The 15115-nt window shown below is 33.9% G+C and overlaps 3 protein-coding genes across 6 annotated transcripts; 2 read left to right on the top strand and 1 right to left on the bottom strand.

Annotated features, from left to right (window-relative positions):
- The first annotated feature begins 930 nt into the window (after window positions 1-930).
- On the top strand, window positions 931-5595 carry LOC105122534 (uncharacterized). Of its 4 annotated transcripts, none has more exons than XM_011021677.1 (5): window positions 931-1070; window positions 2389-3661; window positions 3977-4188; window positions 4404-4627; window positions 4763-5595. In XM_011021677.1, the coding sequence occupies exons 2-5, from the start codon at window positions 2509-2511 to the stop codon at window positions 5490-5492; spliced, it is 2319 nt and encodes a 772-aa protein (XP_011019979.1). In that variant the 5' UTR covers window positions 931-1070; window positions 2389-2508; the 3' UTR covers window positions 5493-5595. The 4 variants fall into 4 exon arrangements, with proteins under 4 accessions (XP_011019979.1, XP_011019982.1, XP_011019980.1 ...); XM_011021680.1 differs by lacking the exon at window positions 931-1070 and adding an exon at window positions 1100-1892; XM_011021678.1 differs by lacking the exon at window positions 931-1070 and adding an exon at window positions 1906-2061.
- Window positions 5596-5999: 404 nt separating this feature from the next.
- On the bottom strand, window positions 6000-9936 carry LOC105122533 (mitochondrial outer membrane import complex protein METAXIN-like). The gene is made up of 6 exons (XM_011021676.1): window positions 9692-9936; window positions 8007-8341; window positions 7744-7817; window positions 7519-7579; window positions 6735-6894; window positions 6000-6489 (listed from the first exon to the last, which is right to left on the bottom strand). The coding sequence occupies exons 1-6, from the start codon at window positions 9849-9851 to the stop codon at window positions 6308-6310; spliced, it is 972 nt and encodes a 323-aa protein (XP_011019978.1). The 5' UTR covers window positions 9852-9936; the 3' UTR covers window positions 6000-6307.
- Window positions 9937-14393: 4457 nt separating this feature from the next.
- Window positions 14394-15115, top strand: LOC105122532 (60S ribosomal protein L12-like). Its single transcript, XM_011021675.1, has one exon. The coding sequence runs from the start codon at window positions 14464-14466 to the stop codon at window positions 14959-14961; it is 498 nt and encodes a 165-aa protein (XP_011019977.1). The 5' UTR covers window positions 14394-14463; the 3' UTR covers window positions 14962-15115.

Genomic DNA, 15115 nt, shown 5'->3' with positions numbered 1-15115 from the left:
AAAATAAAAAATATTATTTTAATATATTATTGAATTTAACGGAGGGAAAGAGCATTAATGTTTGTGAAATAACTGGAGGGAGGGCATTGTTGATATTTGTGTGGGAAGGAGAGGGGAATTTTGTAAGGAACCGTTATCGAGGCATCCCCAGGAGTCTTTAGCAGTAGGGCCAGGTTCCCTCATCTTTTGCTTTTGAGAGCCGACTTTCTTTATTGCTTTTCAAAATTCCCTCTTTCCTCCTAACAAAAACTAATCCCCAAATTACAAAAATGACCCTGTCTTGTTCAGCGATCTAATTGCCCTCCCATGGCATGGAATACAGATTAACTCATGGGCCCCACCAAGACCCCGAAAGCAACAAAATCTTTGTGCAGATTGGAAATGATCAGAGGGCTAATTGGGATTTGATCACGGAATTAGAAAGTTGATGGGTCCCTATTAGTTAGAAATGGGCCCCTCTGTGTTGGGACGAGAATATCGAAGGAAATAAATGAAATTCGGTCGCAAGCTGGTTGGGCATCTAGTACGTGTGAGAGAGAGGTGTTCTGTTTTAAGAGTAATATTTGTTTAAAAATATTGTAAAATTTTATTTATTTTTATTTTTTAAAATTTATTTTTCATATTAAAACGATTCAAAAAAATTAACTAAAAATATAAATAAAACAAAATGGTTGGGCACGAGAACTACTACTTCGATTTTGCTTGGCCTCCAAGACAAGAGAGGACATAAAATAGAGAATTACAGAAGAGGACAACTTCTTCGGTTGAGGTGAGTGGCATTTGTGAAATAAAAGGTAAAAAGGGAGGGCGATTACAATCAATGCATTGAGGTTTCCTTCCATCCTCATGTTGTCTGCTTTCGTTTTAGTTCTCCAAATCCGATGACTTTATTTATTTTATGTTTTAATGTTTTTTTGTTTTTACTCTCTTTTCGTTCATTAATTTGAGTTTTGACCGTTGCTTTTCTCAACGTCTCTCTCTCTCTCTCTCTGAAAGAAGTTGATCGTCTGCAGCAATATCTCTCCCACCCTTCTCTTCGACTCCGTAGCTACTACTACACTACTCCTCAGGTATGTTCCTTCATTATAACCCATTTTTCCATTACTTTTATTTATCATCTTACAATGATCATTTAGTTTTTTTTTCCCTTTTTTAGCTCTTCTCGAGGAGAGCTTCTATTCTGTGCATGTATGTTTCTATACAGACATAGCCTCTAGCATGAGTGCTGTGTTTGTTTTTCGTTCTTATATTCAAAATCCTGACTTGGGTTTCTTCAGGATTTTCTGTTCATTTATAGTCTAGCTCTTTGCTTTTTCTTATGAAACACAGCTTACTATTTGTTTTATTTTTTATTATCTGGGGATTTTAGTACTTATAAGAATATAAATTTTCTTTTATGTGCAACCAATTATTTGAGATGCTTAATTTGTTTTAGCAGATTCTTCCTAATGGGTTTTTATTTTTCTTTTCAAAACCAATTTCCTTTCACACTCTTCGTGTTTTCATTCAAACAAGTATTTCATCCTTTTTCTCCTCCTTGTATGCTCATCAGCTATGCGTTTTGCTATTTTTTCTTTAATTTTCTCATTTTGGATTTTTTTTTTCCTTCCATCTGATAAGTTCTGCTTTTATCACTGCAAAAGGGCCACTACTATTATTTAATTTCTTTCCAGTTTTTGCTTACAGCATTTGCAGGTTTCAACACGTTATCGGTCAAAAATGGTGCCTTTTTTTTGTTTATGTTCTTCTCTACTTTAAACCTTTATCTTCTTTTCTTGTTTCATTTCTTACTTATTGTACTCGTAACTAAAAATCATCAGTTTGGCACCATGGCCCTCTTTAATCATTTATAGACTCTCTTTATTCAGTCGAACTCCTTTTTGTATCATTTGGTAATTTTTCTTTCTCTCATGTTTGTCTTTTGTATAAAAATTTTCTTGTCCTTCTCTTAGCTTGAAATATATTTCTTCAGCTTATGATTATTCACCTCCAAGTCTTAGGAAATTATTCATGCTTTTGGGGTTTGAGGGGCTGTCTTGCATATAATTCTTTCAACAAAGTGCAAGTTTTTACCTTTTTCATATATAATTATTTTATTGTTGCTATGTGACAATTTGGAGAAATTGAATTCTTGGTTTCTAGAGAACTCATAAAGAAACTTAAAAGAATCTTAATTTCTTTGTTCTGTTAAGCAAGTGAGATATTGTTCTCTAACTTGAAAATAAAGAAAAGCACAGACAACTTTTTTAAAATCTGTTTTGTTTTCTTGTATCATTGCATGTGATGAAGAAAAGAATGTCTCGTTTATTACGAAATTCTTTTCCATCTGCTTCATGTTTCTTTCTGTGCATTAATAGTTAATAATAAAATTTTGTTTTTGCTGGACAGGTAGAGAAAATCCATATGAATCTGGTGAGGTACAAGAGGAGATACTATTGTGATTTTGGTTTTGATCCAAGCGTGAAAACTTCATAGAGTGGGGAGGGAAAGGGAAGATAAAAGATAGAAATGGGATGTACTACCTCAAAGCTTGATGAAGAAGAGGCAGTTCAGCTTTGTAAAGATCGAAAAAGATACATTAAGCAGGCTGTAGAGCAGCGAACACGATTTGCATCAGGACACTTGGCTTATATCCAGTCCTTGAAAAGAGTTTTGGCAGCTCTTAGGGATTATGTTGAAGGAGACGAGCCCCGGGAGTTCTTTTTAGATTCATTTATAACACCGCCTTTTACGCCTGTGAAGAAAACTAGTCCTGGTTTCATCTCATTTTCGCCGAAATCTTTCTCTGCAGCACCTATCCAATCTGGACCTACTTCGACTTTGAAAGTAAATTATTTAAGGTCAGGGGGGAACCAATCAGTTTCAGTTGAGGAGAGACCTCAATCACCGGAAACATTCCGAGTCGAATCGTACTCTCCAATGCATCATTACGGCGCTGATGGATTCTTTGCGATGCAATCCTCACCAATGTATTCTTCGTTCTTCTCGTATTCCCCGAACAATAGGCCCAGCATTCCTCCACCGTCTCCTCAAACTTCACAATGGGATGGCTTTTGGAACCCATTTTCATCATTAGACTACTATGGCTATCCCAATCGTAGCAGCCTTGATCAGATGGGTATGGATGATGACATGAGAGGACTAAGGCAGGTTCGAGAAGAAGAGGGGATTCCTGACCTGGAAGATGAAACTGAACAAGAAGACTCAGATAACAAGGCAAACTTAGCAGGAGAACGAGCCAAGGTTGTTTCCAATTACCCAAGAGAAGAAGTGCTTGTTGAAGATGTTGACGAAGATGAGGATGAGGATGATGATGAAACTGATAGTGACTGTGAATGTGAATGTGAAAGTGAACATGAAGTAAATGGGCCACAATCAGGATTGCAAACACAAGGTAGTGTGAAGATAGAGCTATCACGGTCTCAAAATTCAGGACAGGTTGAGGTTCACAATCAAGAAATGGCAGTTGGTAATGGTGAAGCCGCCAAGGTTGAAACACCAGGTTTTACTGTCTATGTAAACCGAAGGCCAACAAACATGGCAGAAGTCATCAAGGATCTTGAAGATCAGTTCACAGTTATTTGCAATTCAGCCAAGGTGGTGTCGGATTTGTTAGAGTCCAGCAGAGCTCAGTACTCATCAACTTCAAATGAACTCACAGGTTAATGAACTTTAAAGCTCCGGTTTTATTAACCCTGTCTGAAATAAGATGCGCTTTCATGCATATTTTGCCATTTTCCAAAGAAGATGTAAGACTTGCCTAATCATAACAGCATTTCTTGACACGTAGTCTGTCTGGAACATGAATAGCTGAAAAATTATTTGATAAAGTCCTAGTCTGGATCTCATTCACCAAATGCTTGTAGTGATGTGATTTCTTTATTAAATTCTAGCCTTTTTTTAATGTAATCTCTTGGTGACTCTGTCTCTGTTTCGAGTACTCTAGATATCATCTGAAAATCTTATGATCCCGCAGCCATGAAAATGTTGAATCCAGTAGCACTGATACGCTCAGCTTCATCTCGCTCATCATCATCAAGATTTATGATCAACTCTTCAAGTTCTAAAGATGAAGATTGTGATAGCAGTAGTGACTTCTCAGAGGAATCTTGCATGCTCTCAGGTAGTCACCAATCAACGTTGGACAGATTATATGCCTGGGAGAAGAAGCTCTATCAAGAAGTTAGGGTATATCTCAAATCTTCATAACTTCTTGAATGATGAATTCTGATGCCCTGGTTTTTCTAGCATAGAATTCCGTAGAAATTATTAGACATGCTTAGTATTGGACGTTTAATTCTGCACAAAGGGACATTAAAATGGTTGATGGTAGTAATTACTAAATTATATTGATGTGTTGTACTAATCTGCAACTGATTTTCTTCCTTTACCTTCTTAAACAGTGTGGAGAGAAGGTTCGAATTGCGTATGAGAAGAAGTGTATGCAACTCAGGAACCAAGATGTTAAAGGAGAGGACCCCTCTGTGCTGGATAAAACAAGGACAGCCATTAGGGATCTGCATACTCAGATAAAGGTTTCTATACACTCAGTTGAAGCGGTGTCAAAGAGAATAGAAACTTTAAGGGATGAAGAATTGCAGCCTCAACTTTTGGAATTGGTACAAGGGTACATACTCTATTACTTGTACTGTTTTTGCAGACCATGATAAAAAGTATTCCAATCCACGGAGAAGTGAAAAGTGCTTAAATAAAGTCTCTTATATCTACAATCTGACTTGAACTTTCTATTCATGTTCCACAGGTTAGCGAGGATGTGGAAAGTAATGGCAGAATGCCACCAGTCACAGAAGCGTACTTTAGATGAAGCCAAGCTTTTACTAGCCGGCACACCTTCAAAACTTGAAGCAAAACGGCACTCTTCCATGTCAGTTGCTGACCCTCAACGGCTAGCCAGGTCAGCTTCCAACGTCGAGACAGAACTCAGGAATTGGCGAGCCTGTTTTGAGGCATGGATCACTTCTCAACGATCCTATCTTCACGCGCTAACCGGCTGGCTCCTCAGGTGTGTTAGGTTGGATCCTGACACTTCAAAACTTCCATTCTCACCTCGTAGATCCAGTGGAACCTTTCCAATATTTGGGCTTTGCATCCAATGGTCAAGGTTTCTTGATGCAATGCAGGAGATGCCAGTTCTTGATGGCCTAGATTTTTTTGCTGCTGGGATGGGGTCTATCTATGCACAGCAGCTAAGAGACGATCCACATAGGGTCCCAGTCAGTTCAAAGAGATTTGGAGCTGGGTTTTCAGCTGAATCAGGAAGAAGTATGGAATTGATGGAGGTTAGTGAAGTAGAAGATGTAATGACTACAGAGAAAATGGCTGAAGTTGCCATAAAGGTACTTTGTGCAGGAATGTCAGTTGCAGTGAGCTCACTGACTGAATTTGCTATTGGTTCTGCAGAGGGATATGCAGAACTTGTTAAGCAATGGGAGAATGTCAACTCCCAGAGTTCCAGTAGGGCTGGAACATAATTCAGGATATCCCAGTGGATAATTTTGCTAGCACCGTTGATGTAAATTATATGTTATAACCTATATGGCAAAGGTAGTGTAGAAAAGTTGCTGCTCCTGCTAATATATTTGTTTGATTGATTAGTTACCAAGCTAACCAAAGAAGAACACGGGGAGGCCTCTAGAAATGGAGCTGGTATTGGAAAAATCTATCAAATACAGAGGCTCGATCTTTTTCATCTATTTTCTTAGCAACCAAAGCTATCAGACATCATATTTTGTCCCAATAATGTTACTTGAACTGGTCGAAACCAATAAAAAAAAAAAAAAAAGCTTCTCTCAGTTGCTACCAGTCAAATGATTCTCTCAGTCACCTTTCTCAGGGATGTTCAAACAGGTGAACCAACCAATAAAAAAACTGAATATCACCAGAAATGGTAAACAAAGAACCAGAAACAATGTTTACGGAATTGGAAGCAAATCAATGGGAATGAATGGGTTGCTTATAGGCTGATTATTTACAGAGGATTCATGCACATAACTGCAGGGGAAATTTCCTGCAACAAGGAAGGAGTCTTTCTGAATTTTCAATATTAACATCCAACTACATTTGCCACAATTCTCTCTCTGAACCACCTTAAGGTTCGCCTATTACTGTGCTTAAAGAAAAGTTGATCAAGCACACAATTAATAACCTTCAACTGTTGGATGATTATTCTTCAAAAATTTTACATGGAATATAAGAATGAAAGGTAAAAAGGAAATTATCCTTCTCACGGTTTTAAAAGAAAAGGTCGAGTAAAATACAAATTTGTCAAAGAAAAACAGGTGCTTCTTCAGTCATAACTGAAGCCTTCATCATCATCAACCCCCACCTCAGAAAAATCATAACCGCCCATGACAGATAGAAAAACTAAAACAGCAACTAGCTGTGTTACTAAAAAGTATTTTGCCCTTCTTCTGAAAGTTTTCTCCTCTTCTGTCTTTTCCCTCTTGGGTTGCTTCTTAGTCTTTGAACCTAGTGTTGAAAACATATGAAAAAAGTTAGGAATTGTATTTGAAAAAAAAGACATGGTTGGTACTTTTTCACCTATTATTTCCTAACGGTTTTTATTTTTCTTTAAGCATTTTAAACAACAAACAGTTATTTTGATGACTAAAACACGATCCATAGGCTCGTTCGGTAACTTAACAATCCACAACTCAAACACTATCAGATAACCAATATAATATACACGTGATTGAAAGATGAAAATATCTTACTTGAATTTGAAGGACGTCTTGTTGAAGTTGATGAAGCCTCTGAATGGAATTGTGGGGCAGAAGAAGAAGATCCACCCTCCAAGTACTCTGATTTAAGTTTTTCAGCATATCGTATGAGATTACCGTGCTCCAAGAGTGCAAGTCGCAGCACTGATGATTCCTAATAGCATTGAACAAAACAAGAGAAAAAGCAGTGAAAATATTTAAGTAGGGCGGAATAGTCAAATGCTTGGAACCACACCATATTACGTAGACAGAATACCCATAGCAAATCACGTGAAAGTCAAATGAGTAGGAACCATGTTAAGAAGAAAATGACTTCAACAGGATTTTTTGATGGTAATGTCTTTCATAACAGCACAGATTGCTGTCATATTCCTGAAAGAAATTAGTGGGCCTTGATTGTTAGATATTTACTGCAAGGCTGCATGTAATCATGGAGATTTTCATTAAGGTAACATAATTTACATGCAAACTGCTCTTTGTCTATGTGAATGTAACAATATGTTTGAGATCCTACACATTTTGTTGTAAATATTCTCTTCATAAGCTTGCTCAAACACCGAAGCATGTTATATCCAACAGGTTAATCATGTTTTAGGTATGCCTGTGCATTCAACAATAGAAAGTGAATGGTATAATGTAGTTTTTTTTTCTTTTTTTTGGCACCATCATACTAGGTCAAGCATATCCACACTTTCAGTTGTATATAATCGTTCCAACCATACAAATAGCAGCAGTCAGCTCACACAGATCATGCAAGATAAATGGTACAGTGACTCACAGGTAATGCTTGAAGAGTGAAAAGCACATGCCCAAGGAGATATGCATCCAAACTAGATGGCCTGCACAAACAGAAAAACGAAGTAGAGTGCATCATTAGCAGGTCAATATTAAATTTTACTTGACATCAAACTTCAATAAAATATAGAAGCCAAAATATCCCTAATGAATTTCCTGTAAAAAAGAAAAAAATATATATATTAACCGTGATATCCAAAAGAATCACCTTTCAAAAAGAAATGTTTGATCCCCTAATGTGGTTGACAAAGCTCCATATGCAATTTTTGCTCTCTTGTAAATCTATTCAGAATTAAGAAAAACACAAGTCCATGCTGAAGGAAAATTAACAGAAAAATGAAGAAAAATATAAAAGGCTAAAATCATTCCACAGGTGCATGCTTTTTGACACTGGTGCATGTGTGCATATTTGAGAGAGAGCGCACATATCAACAAGTTGCAAAAAAAGATTATCAATGATAGAAGTGTAACCTCTGCTTCCTTTCGTTCAGCATTTTCTTTTGTTATCCCAAATCGTTGCTTAACAAGATACACTTGTTTCATGAATAAAGCCTTTCCTATTAACCAAGGGAGGTCAGAATAATAAATTGCACGGGCAGAAGTTCCATCAGATCCCACCCATAGTTCATACATGACTGCCTCAGCAAGCCAGGTGCTAACCATTGCTTTCATTGATATCCATTCTGGGAGAGAGCAGAAAGCAGCATCCAAATCAACAATGCCATCTTCCCTTAAACGTTCAATAAGCCCACCATTCTCGTCATTGAAGGCCACATAAGTGCCTGATTCGATGTAAGGAATTTGATCTAAAATAGAAAGTCAGACAAGCGTTTTGAAGGCAATTTTGATATTTGCATGATATATTTTAGAAAACACACATATAAGACAACATGAGCAAAGCACGCACCCACGTGAAAATAAATACAAAGTAGATTCAAATTTTTTGTGCGGTTGGAAGTTTCACGGAGAGAAAGTAACATAGAGAAAGTGAGTGCAAAGACATGCATGCATACATAAGAAACCGTGTAATACAAAAAAGAACCTTTCAGATTTTGAGAGAAGATTCACTACACATACATAATTAAAACAGTAGACTTCTACAGTTCTATGCTACAGAATCCCCGGCAAAATGATAAGAGACAAAAGTGAAAGCATAGCTAAATTAACAGAAAGCCCAGTTACCAGAGGAAAGCCCTTCATTGAAGGCTCAAGAAAATGAAGTTAGACTTTAGAATACATAAAATTTCAGAACAAAAAAAAGTACATGGAGATACCTTAGTTGTGACAGAAAAGAAGACATAGTTTCTCCCCATACTACTTAACATGGTTTTTATTAGGCCATTGCTTGGTTCAATGGTAAAAATCTTGGGTTTGCAGCAACAAGGATATAGGTTCAAGTCTAGAGAACAGCCTTAAGAATAATAAAGGGTAGGACTTTCTCCGCTTCAATGGGACTACAACTGGCTACTGAGAATGAAACAAATGACATAACCATGTCTCCAGTTGTTTAATAAGGATTCAAGCAACTCAGGTATCAATTTCTTCACAGGAACTAGTAAATAAAAACAAAAACAAAAAAAATATTCATTATTCTTGTAATGCTTTCAGCAAGAATATTGAAAACTGGCTGTCAAGTATTGTCAATTAAACAGCCAATACCCATCAAACATAGTCCAGGTAAAGCAAATGCAATCTTGAATACTAATTACTTAACTCCTTCCCATATGACAATGGCATTCTTTAAAACAATATGGAAGTCCTAGAAAGCATGTATCTTGGCTTCACTTATTCCATGACCCCATCATACCCATTCAGCAACAATATAGCAACTTTCAGATTTCTAAAATTTCTTAGTGAAATGAAAGCATCGAACTTAAACACAATTACAGAGCCGGTAACAGAAAAATGACCAGTAGCCATCTTAAACATAATCAAATTAACATTCATTCCGTGAAAAAGAACTTGGCTAAAGAAATGAGGTTTTTTATCTTGGTGGTTTTAACCTATTAACACATAAGAAGCAAACTTCAACGAAATAGAAACAAAAAAACAGCCAGAAAGTCAGCCATTAGTAACTAAAAACAAGCAAAAACCCAGTACAAGAACTTAAAAACATCAATATAATTGAATGAAATTAAGAAGCCAAAAAAGAATACCTGAATCAGGGAAAGTGTTATTGAAATCCAAACGGAAAGGAAAGCTAGCAAATTTGAGGTGGATGTAAACAGGCAAGCAAATTGGACAACCAGTAGGGAGTCCGAAACTGGGTTTTCTTGCAACAAGAGTATACTCTGCTCTTTCTTGTGATTCTTGCATCTCTCTCTGAAATTTTCTTCTTCTTTTTTTTTTTTTATTTGCTGATGATCCTCTTTTGGCTTCAAAGCTGTGAGGGTATAGGGTTTTTCAGTCACCGAAAAGAAAAATGGTGTGCGGTGGTTTTGTATTCTCTAGTTTTGTTCCTTCGGCCCATTTCAAGTGCGGGTTGGGCCTTCTTAATCTTTCTCTTTTCTGTGAGAATGGGCTCCAACTCTCAAACTAGTTACGACGAAGTTGATTTTGTTAATATAAATTTTGATTTTTATAAAAAAAAAAAAACATTTGAAACGATGTAGTTTTAGTAGAAAAAACTTGTTCTTCTTTTCAATAACCTGAGCGAGGACGAGTCCTGGATCAATGTGTTATCAAGTTGAGTTGTCAAGAGAAAACCTGCAACTATAAGTTATTGTGTTAACCTATTAAATCATGTCAATTTTTATAACAGTTCTAAACCTTCCTGAACAGATAATACTAGATAATTGAATAACGCTGCAAATTTTTTTAATATAAAATAAATATTCAAGTGTCGCTAAAATATTTTCAAGCAATAAAGTTATTTTTTTTATTATTAACTCAAAATTTGATGCATAATTTTTTTTTTTAGATTAACATGAGTATTTGGGTCAGCTTGCACGTACCACGAATAATCCCACGAGCCCTGAAGTTAATGACCATATAAACCTCTAGTAGTCATCATATAAACAACTAAAGACTCGAACCTGAGACTACAAAGGAAACAAACCTCTTGATTCTAGATTCTTACCACTTAACCACCACCTAGATTAACAAGATAGGTTGAGGATTATATATGTCAATAAACAACCAAAAAACATTTTATTGCTAACTAAAAAATAAATCATAAGGTTGAGAAATAGACAAAAATAAAGATACATGATCACGTATTGCGAAAACTCTTTAATTTTTTAACTTAATCATATGGAACTAATGTTTTTTTTATAAAAAGAGCAACAATTTAAATTTGGTTGACACAAAATAATTTTGTAGTACAAGTCTTCTTTTCTTATTAATAATTTAAAAAAAATACGTATTAATTTTTATATGCTATTTGTCTAGTAAAAACCAAAAGCATCCAGAAAATATACTACAAAAACCATGAAGATTTAAAATAAAAATAAAAAAGATATTTCTCTGAATAAATTCATTTTATCTTATTAATGTGATCTTTTTCTTTTAAATTTTCACTGAACATCTCATCATTTTCAATGAGTTTCAATTCTAAAAAAACTAACACCTTAATAAACTTGATGCAATGTATAGAAAACATAATAATAATAATAAAAACAATATTGGTACATTATAGCAAGAAACTCTTAGGAAGCATCAATAAACTCAACTCGGTTGGTTATTCTTGAAACTTTTCGATTTAAATTCTTATTTAGCATGAGTTTCGAAGCAAATTATATATCAATTGATTTGTTATGACCCGATCAACTTGGTTAGTCCAAACTCAACCCAAAACATTGATAAAAATATGACTTTGACTAAAAAAATTCAATACAATATTCTTTTCTTTAATATTGAAGAGGCGACATATCAATTCAATCTGGGTTAGCATACGACCAATGTCATAAACCTAACTGGTTTCAATAAATTTATTTATAGAGGTGACACGAGAGTGCCATCCAATGGTCTTATTGATATTGAGTTACCTGAGTTTGGGTTGACAATGTAAATAAATAAAGTTCTTGGTATTATTTATTGTTGAACTGAGAGTCAAATTTTATCTTGAATTTGCATCTCTTAATCACATGGAAGAATAAATTTATCCTGTGTGATTTTAAATTTCAAAAAATGATATTTTTAGATCATCTAACTATACATGCATTGAAGTTATGTACAAAAAGTTATGGCTATTTTAATTTATGAGTTTTTTATATGTATATTTATGTTTCCAATTAAAAAACAGGTGTTATTTATTATTTGTCTAGTTTTTTTTGTTAGAGTCATTTACTCTGATCAACTCTATTATTTTAGTTTATCTCTAGACTTAAAGGGTTGGTCTAAGTATATAATGATTATTAAAATCATGTGTTAAATATCTTTTGTTAAAATTTAGAATTAAAAAGTTTTTGACTTAACCTTTCATCACTCTATTCAATTATATATCTCTTGGTGGGTGGTGAATTTTTATTTCTTAACTTTATATTTCTAAAATGAAAAGTAAATTTGTATTTTTAAAATGATAGATTATTTATATATATATCTTTTTGACTTCACACCTTAGAGTGTTGAGCATAAATTGTTATTTTTGTAGATGAATGATTTATACTTTATACTTTTACTATCCTTGTATCAAGAAGCTTAGGTGCCAAGCATACCTAATTTTTTTTAAATATACCCAAATACCTTAGAGTGTTGAGCATAAATTGTTATTTTTGTAGATGAATGATTTATACTTTATACTTTTACTATCCTTATATCAAGGAGGTGCCAAGCATACCTAAATTTTTTTAAATATACCCAAATATGTGGGCTTGTTAGTTAATGCCCTTAATTGGGTTATTATTATTATTTTTCAATTAATAAAAGATTTATTTAACAAAAAACAAATAACAAATCATGACTAATGATAAATAATACATCAATTACTGTCTAAAATCTAACCACTATAAAAAGTGGTGTAATGTTTTATCTTAAAACTTAATTTCACTTAAAAACATGCTTATAACCTTAATAAATTACACTATTATTCTTGTTGTGTGTGCCAATAAAGACACAGAACTATATAGCAAAAAAATTATTTCTTAAACCATTATATACATTTTACTTCTTTTCTTTTCATTCTAGTCATTTTATCTCAAATTTTAATTTGCAATTCAATCCTTAATTTCAAAACTTTTCATTTCCTTTCCCCTTTTCTTTTTATTTAAAAACTAAAATTCCCTCTCCATACATGAATATTATTTTCAAGCAATAAAATACACCTTTGTACCATTTTTGTTCTTAGTTTTTATAAAAGTTTTATTTGTTTTCAATTTCATTATTTTTTACTATTTAGTCATATATTTGTTTTTAATATATATATATATATATATGTATGTTGTGTGTGTGTGTTTTTAATCATTTTATATAATTAATCTTTTCAATTTCATCTTTTAATATTTGACTTGATGAGAATTGAGCTTCACTATTTGTTTTTATATATATAGTGTTTCCAATCTAATAACCTAAATCACATGTTTGAAAAGTTAACTTTTTTATTTTATCATTTAATCCAAATTTAAAGTATATTATTTTTTTTTCAATTATGTCCTAATTCTTTTGGTTTTTTTTATTTGTCAAATTTTCTTTCAATTTCATCTTCAAACAAACAAAATATTAATTCCACCCTAATTTATTTTTAATTTTGATTTCTATCCCCATTTTACACGCGCGCGCGCACCCGCGCGCACACACACAATATATATATATATATATATATGTATGTTGTGTGTGTGTGTTTTTAATCATTTTATATAATTAATCTTTTCAATTTCATCTTTTAATATTTGACTTGATGAGAATTGAGCTTCACTATTTGTTTTTATATATATAGTGTTTCCAATCTAATAACCTAAATCACATGTTTGAAAAGTTAACGTATGTTGATATTTTTATATTTTTCTTTAAATAGGATTTTTCACTACTTTAAAAATGACTGTAATTGTCTCAAGTTTTTTTATTTGGTGTTAGTTTTTTATAAATTTAATTGAAAAAAATATTAATTAATTAAATTAAATTAATTGCTTAAATACAAGCATTATATGCTCATTTTTTGATATTTTATTTATTAGAATTGAGCTTAATATTTTTATTTTAAATTAAATTAAGTTTATCATAATTTTATATTGAAGAGCTTAAATTTTATAAATTAATTATAGTTGATGCAATATCCATTCATCACCATCTTAATAATTTCTTTAAAAAATTTGGTGTCCTACAGACCTGATCAAGGAAAATAGAAGCTATCTCTTTTCGCACTTTACGCATGGCTGCAATCATCGCCTATGAAACAAGATTAATGGAAAAATTTATAGGACAACTTTATAAGAAAATTTGGGATTTTAGGACTGATTCATATATATATATATATATGGACATAAGTGACTGGATAATGTGGGCCTGTTGGATTATTCTGGGCTTCTTCATTTGCAGTTTTCCAAAAGTTGCCATAACCATTCACAAATCTTGAACCATATTCTTTATCCTGAAATTAAGAATGGCAAATGTTTAAATTTTAAAAAATAAAATAAAATTTTATTTTATGTTTATATTATATATATATGTTTCTGCAGCTATCCCAATAATCTAAACATAAAATAAAATTTTATTTTATTTTTTAAAATTTCAACATTTGCCATTCTTAATTTCAGGATAAAGAATATGGTCCAAGATTTGTGGATGGTTATGGCAACTTTTGGCCCAGAATAATCCAACAGGCCCACATTAGCCAGTCACTTATGTCCCTTAAAGCCCATTTATTAGGGCTAAAACAGACATTTCGATCTCCTAAAACCCTACCCACCAACATATCTATATATGCACGTTTATTTCAGCAAACCCTAGCCCCCTCTCTTTCCCTAACTGTACAAGTATCAAGAGAGCAGCGAAAATGCCGCCAAAGTTTGACCCATCTCAGGTTGTCGACGTTTTCGTGAGGGTGACCGGCGGTGAAGTTGGTGCGGCCAGTTCACTTGCTCCCAAAATCGGACCGCTTGGTCTTTCTCCCAAGAAAATCGGTGAAGACATCGCCAAGGAGACAGCCAAGGACTGGAAGGGCCTCCGTGTCACCGTCAAGCTCACCGTCCAGAACCGTCAGGCCAAGGTCACCGTCGTGCCCTCAGCAGCGGCTTTGGTTATCAAGGCGTTGAAGGAGCCAGAGAGAGACAGAAAGAAGACGAAGAACATAAAGCATAATGGGAACATCGCTCTTGATGATGTGATTGAGATTGCAAAGGTTATGAGTTCGAGATCAATGGCTAAGGATCTGAGTGGGACCGTGAAGGAGATTTTGGGGACTTGTGTTTCAGTTGGGTGTACGGTCGACGGGAAAGATCCAAAGGATTTGCAGCAGGAGATTACTGATGGTGATGTTGTGATTTCTGAATGATTGAGAAATTGATTTTTTTCTTAGTTTCGGAAAGATCCCATCTTATGTTTTTTGTCTAATTTTGTGGTATCTGGATGGTTAAGGATGTCTTTTTAAGGTGATTTACAATTCTAGTTGAGGGTATTTTATTTATCCATGTTTTTTGTTCACTCCA

Source organism: Populus euphratica, unplaced genomic scaffold, assembly GCF_000495115.2.
Source record: "Populus euphratica unplaced genomic scaffold, PopEup_1.0 scaffold20.1, whole genome shotgun sequence".
NCBI lineage: Eukaryota > Viridiplantae > Streptophyta > Magnoliopsida > Malpighiales > Salicaceae > Populus > Populus euphratica.
This window is presented reverse-complemented; position numbering and strand designations above follow the sequence as displayed.